A 6316-nucleotide genomic window follows, 5' to 3' on the forward strand; every position below is an offset into this window, starting at 1 on the left:
CTCTGGCTCACACATTTTTGTCTCAGCTCAGGAAGGATGGCTCCAGAGCAAACTAATTTATGCAGTAGCCAAATAGCTTGCTCACAACTTTAATGCCAGGAGCTCACAAAGTAGGATTTTTGCTCACAAGACTGCACAGCTTAGAGGGAACATTGCTTCCAGGCGCTCCGAGCGCAAGCTGTGTCCAAATCTAGAAGGCTGACAATGCAGGGGGCTCTCCTTCAGCAAGGCTGGGTAGAGACAGTGCCGGATTTACACATAAGATAAATAAGCTACAGCTTAGGGCCTCGCAATCTGCTGGGGCCCCGAATAAAAACACAATATAAAACATGATTTCAAATATTAAAAAGGCGTATATATTTTAAATTTTTCTGAGACCAGCTGATGTAATTTAAAACAGTAGGGGGCCTCTGGGTTTTGCATAGCTTAGGGCCTCAGCAAGACTAAATCCGGCCCTGGTCCAAGGGAACCGATCTCTGTAGTCTGGAGATGAGCTGTAATGGGGGGGGGGGGGGGGACCCAGAGGGGGGGCCAACAGGGGGGTCCTACCCGGAGACTGGCATCCCTACTCCCCCCTCCATGTTAAAATTGGAGGTGGGGGGGACACACGTGCTTCCGTGGGCGTTGTTTCCAAACGAAGCTCTTTGCTCTCGGGGGGAGCTTCTAAATGGCGAGCAGACGACAAGCCTTGCTCGGCTCTCCCGTTAGAGCGCTGTGGATTCAGGCTGTCGCGCTGGGTCGGTCGTTTCTGGCGGGAGAGGACTCAGATCTGATGGTGTCGAGGAGCGACCCGTCGCGATTTCCCGGGAAAGCAGTAACTAAGGACGCTGGTTTCCAGCGCCGGGCAGACACTGTTGTGGTTGCCATAGTTACAGATCCTAACGATAGTCCAAAGACAACAACATGGAGAGACAGCAACAAATTGCCGCAATTGACTGCTCCAGTCTCCCTTCGCCTCCCCCCCCCCCTTTGTGGTTGGTTCTTCTGATTATATCAGACTAAAGGTCGGAGGGGTTCGGTTCTACTGGTGGTGGAGCTTCAGTGCCAGTGAAGAGCCTGCCACTCTGATAGGGTCCTTACTCCTGCAGTGATCTGTATTTCACCTTTGTGGAAAGATCCTTGTGCTCAAGGGAAGAGGACTTTCCCCTGCGATCCTGCGCCAACTGAGAAGAAGAACAGAAGAGATTGGATTTATACCCCACCCTTCACTTGGGAGTCTCAGAGCGGCTTACAAACTCCTTCCCTTTCCCCTCCCCACAACAGACACCCTGTGAGGTGGGTGGGGCTGAGAGAACTCTGACACAAACTGCTCTTTTTCAAGGACAGCTGTGCCAGAGCTTGTGACTGACCCAAGGTCACATCAGCAGGTGCAAGTGGAGGAGTGGGGAATCAAACCCAGTTCTCCCAGATTAGAGTCCGTGCACTTAACCACTACACCAAACTGGCTCTTAACCACTGCACCAAACTGCCAGAATGAATCGAACCTGGCTGAGAAACTTCCGGAACTTTACTTAAATTCCATTTGTGGAATGTGATTCCTTCCTGACATTAGAACTCCTTCATTCCAGTTCATATGCTGTGATTCCACTCTTCTTTCAAGAGGCTCAAGGAGAGGTACAGGGTACTACCCTCCTTTCAAGGGGTTCCATGGATTCATAGATCTACCCAAGCAATTTGAGGTGTATGTATGGTAAATTATCCAGTCCATTGGAGGCAAAACATTACGCTTGAGCAAGTCCTTGACTTCTTAATACAAAATGAGTGCTTAGTGGCAGATTTTAAACATTTCCATGTATTGTTTTTTTAAACATGAAGACAAATAAAATGTGAACATATTATGATAAAAGACTTAACTGGAACACAGTGTATTATGCAGTGTATTTATACTCTGTATAAGTCAGAGTACACGCTTTCACACATGCTAAATAATGTTGTTTCAATCCACTTCAGTGACCGTGTGCAAGATTTTTCCATTTAACAAAGTAAAATCCAGTTGCAGAGTACTTTGAAAGTGGAAAGTGTATTATTTAGTGTATGCGAAAATGCCCCATCTGGTTTTCTCTTCCATGGTCTGTTGGTGCAGTTTCTTTGTATTTGTGTGACAGGTAGTACTCCCATTTCCTGTTTTCCCCTACAAGTGTCAATACTTTAATAAAGAAGGGCAAACTTTCCAAATTATTGATTTTGGCAGAAGTGGTAGGAAGTTCAATATTTTGTTAGATAAAACCGGTAGCTCTGAACTTGCTGTTAGGAGAAGTAACAGTGGGAGTGAAGCATTAGTTGACCATTGTATGTTTCCTTGCAGGTGTTCTCCAAAGCTAAGGACAAATCTACATTATACACTTATCAAAAACTAAGGCTAGTTTAGCATTCATAGTAATCCCCCCTCCCCTAGGAATTGTAGTTTGGAGAGACTGTTGAAGTTTTCCAGTTGTAGTCAAGAGGTCTTAATCCTAGTGCAGTCCTGAGTAGCAATTCTGGTAATAAATAGAATACAGCCACTGTTCTCATTGCCAGTGCCAATCAAGAAGGAATGGGCCATAGAGATGTGGGGGTAGAGTGACACTCCCAACTGTGTACTTTCAGTGGTAACTGTTAGTAACCTTCTAGGTTTGTTCTTAACTCTTTTTGGAGTAAATCCTTAGGTTGCAGAGCTACAGTACAGACTGTTAAATAAGTAGTGTAGTGTAGTATGGAAGTGCATTTGAACTTTGAAGTTTTCAAAGAAATCCACTGAAGACGATGGCAGTGTGCTGGATATATCAGTTTTAGGATTTCCCTCATGACTTGTGGGCCATTGATATGATACTAAAGTCTGTTTCCTAGCTCTTACTGATGCAAACTTGAATGCTCCTTACCATCTGCTGTGAAGTGTTATGTTCTTCAGCCTTTGGGCCTTTGTCTCATTGCTTAGATGTTGCTGTCTTCTTTATCCTAGAGACTGTGATACACCAAGGTGATAAAACGACGTCAGGTGAACAATAAAGGTACAATATGATGGTGACAGATTAAACAGAACATTTCTGATTTCAGATAAATACATGTGATCAGAATCTCAACCAATGCTGCGAAATTATGGAATTGAGTGCCACGATCCAGGGGCAACTGTTCACCATCTTCCGTCAAACAGCTCGAGAAGGTAAGGTTCTATATGTGCAGGTTACATGCATATATGTGCTATAGGGGATGGTGAGCTCGTATGCAGTCACTTAAAACATTTCACCATATATGGCTTTGTTCATTTCTTTTTCACCCATTGACACAGGTGGACATTATGCGGGTGTGGAAACAATCAAATCTCGTTTCCTGCCATGGTTGGGGACTTGTTTTTGTAGCCCTGCTCGTGAAAGGCCCTTTGAAACAAGTTTCTCCCAGGTACGATGAACAGTTCTTAATCGTATTATTAACTAGCAGATCACAAAGTTTAAGAAGCATCGCTTGAGATCTTGTGTTACTACAAACTTTTGTACTTTTCCTCCCCCTGATTCGATCTGGAACCTCCTGAGGGTGATCCACCTGTCAAGGTGGGTGTCATACTACAGTACTTTATGGCTTGGATCAAGCAGAGTGTTTCCATAGATGGAAGGATTTCAGCCCACAGAGCACAACTTTCTTGCCTTCTGCTCCTTCTGCTTTCCAAAATACCCCTTGAAATGCTGCTTCCAAAAACAGCATTTTGGGATGCACTTTGAGCTGCGAAAGGAGAAATGAGAAAGTTAGAACACTCTGCTTGATCCAACCCTGTATTTTTCCTGGTTCCCTTGAATGGGAGTGTGAAGTTTGCACATGAGGCATATAATTGGACCTGCACGTCCCTGGGGATTAAGTTCCGAGCATGAATATCCCAGAGCCCATCCGGTCTACAGGACCAGGTCAGACATGGAGGGGGGGGGGGCATGAGAACTTTGTGACACATGTTTAGGACATCAAAAAACTGTCTTACACACCTTCAGATATGCACCCCATCAGCTGGGAGTGTTATCTTCCCCAAACTGGCTTGAACAGAGTAGTTAGTGAATATCTTCTGACAGTGATCGGTCAATGAGGAACCATCTACAATTGTTAAGAAATGTTAACATTCTTTTTCTCTTAGGCCTTGATTCTCCTTAGATCATAGAATCATAGAGTTGGAAGGGATCTCCAGGGTCATCTAGTCCAACCCCCTGCACAATGTAGGAAATTCACAAATATCTCCCCCCTACACACACCCAGTGACCCCTGTTCAAATTCCTGCACACTCCTTACACACCATTCTTGTAACTGATGTTCACTGTAATTTTTCCCCCCTACTGAGTGGAGCAGTTCACATCCTGAGCAGAATATAACTGCTGTAATCTTAAAATGGGCAACAGGCAGTACAAGACTCTGCGTGGCTCCAGATTGCTACTGAGTGGGGCTTCCTGTGTTAATGAGCAGGCGCTCCCACGCACACCTTAGAGGGACACACTGCTTGTAACTATATTTTGTGTTTTATTCCCCTCTTCAATGAAAACAGGATGTACCTTTTGACATAGTATTCCTACTTTTAATTTGTAGCAGTACCCTGAACAAGCATAGTAAACGTCATTTGGAAATCTCGATCAAAGGAAATATAATGTTAAAACCAGGTGTTAAAGCAAAGATCTTACTTTTCTTGCCCAATAATTTTCTACCAACGTATGTATTTTCTAGCAATGGCTGGAAATTAATATCCTGCTTTATATAAAGTGTCTATGTTGGACAACGTTGGTTTTTTGGTATTTTTTTTGAGTAGTCTAACAGGAAAAATTACCAGTGTATATTGAGATAATGGGTTTGAGAGAAAACATACTGTGTGTTCAGATGATTTGCACGGTGGAGGGCAGGGATTATATCACTGCAGAATATAGGTAGGAAACTGCATGACTTAATGTTCCTCTGCGATGCATCAAAAGAATTCAAGCCTATGGAAAAGCCAGTGTATTGTTGAGAAAGATCCCTCACCTGCATTCAGGATTATAATGCCCATTTATAAAACAATGGTGTCTCTACAGCATGAGTTTTATGGCAATTCTACTTATCCTGTCTGTACAAAATAGATTCAGAGAAGTGCAGCAGAAGTGATTAGAAGTGTGGAATTGTCTCCTGCACTAGTAAAAGCAAATAAAATTAGGACTCTTCAGCTGAGGTAAGCGAAGTTCAGGATGAAGTATTAAATATGTAACAGTAGAACCTTGGCCTTTGGACAGGAGGGTTTGTGGCTCAGTGGCAGAGCATCTTCTTGGCATGCAGAAGGTCCAAGGTTCGATCCTTGACATCTCCAGTTAAAAGGATTAAGTGGTAGGTGATGTGGAAGACCTCCACCTGAGACCCTAGAGAGCCACTCCCAGTTTGAGTAGACAATGCTGACTTTGGTAGACCAATGATCTGATTCAGTGTAAGTAGCCTCATGTGGTCAATCTTTGCCATATGATACATTAGTGACCAAAAATATTACTGAGATAACAAATGCAAATTTGTGGAAGACTGAAATGTCTCCAGTGGGTATCTTGTATCTAAGGATGCTCTAAAATGTTAAACTACTGGATCTGGGCAGCACAGCAGGAAGTGGAACGCCCTATTAATAAACTGCAGATAGAATGTCTCATTAATCTTGATGTGGTCATTGTCCAAGAAAGGTTGGTACAAAGCTCTGAGCCCTTGATCTGATCAAACAAGGCTGCTCGTGTTGCAGAAATACTCTCCTCTGTTGTTGCATACTAAGGCAATGGATGTGGGTCCAATGATTCCCTTCTGCCAAGAGTGTAATATTCTTGTTGTTGGAGGAAGTTTTCCACTGGAGGAGTCCTCATTTAGCAGAAGGGAACGACTTCATGCCACCCAATATCCAGACGGTTGTACTTTTTTCTTTCTGAATAAATGCAACATCTTCATTTAAAATCAAGATACCTGCAGCATTTACTATAGCATTCCAAAACATACTGACAGGGTGTTTGTTTTTTTTAAAAAAAGACTGCTTCTGTGTATACTTTCTGTATTTATACTTCATTGTAGGAATCATATGAGAAAGAAAGGCAACTGAAAGAATTGGCCAACTCCCGGAATCATGAAATACAGCAGCTGGAGAGAGAACTGAACAACACTCATTTACAGCTCAACCTTGTCCAGCAAGAGTAGGACAATTAAATATTTCCCATCAATAACCCATTTTCCCCCTCTAAAAGGGTTTTGAAAAAGGCCAATTATGTTTATTGAGGTGGGGAAAAGAATTTATAACATGAGAAGATTTCAAACTTTGTAAATTAATCCGCAAATGATTATGATTGGGTTAGGGTATTGTGTTGTACGTTTGTCATGT

General features: G+C 43.0%; 1 protein-coding gene across 1 annotated transcript in view; it reads left to right on the plus strand.

Annotated features, from left to right (window-relative positions):
• The first annotated feature begins 667 nt into the window (after nucleotides 1–667).
• Nucleotides 668–6316, plus strand: part of SPATA18 (spermatogenesis associated 18) — a 28920-nt gene continuing 23271 nt past the window's right edge. Inside the window, exons 1-4 of the mRNA XM_015407706.1 lie at nucleotides 668–814; nucleotides 3034–3139; nucleotides 3266–3375; nucleotides 6013–6131. Of these exons, the coding sequence (XP_015263192.1) occupies nucleotides 668–814; nucleotides 3034–3139; nucleotides 3266–3375; nucleotides 6013–6131 (482 nt within the window). The remainder of the gene's footprint in view (nucleotides 815–3033; nucleotides 3140–3265; nucleotides 3376–6012; nucleotides 6132–6316) is intronic.

Source organism: Gekko japonicus, unplaced genomic scaffold (genome assembly GCF_001447785.1).
Source record: "Gekko japonicus isolate JY-2015 unplaced genomic scaffold, Gekko_japonicus_V1.1 scaffold1786, whole genome shotgun sequence".
Classification (NCBI taxonomy): Eukaryota; Metazoa; Chordata; class Lepidosauria; order Squamata; family Gekkonidae; genus Gekko; species Gekko japonicus.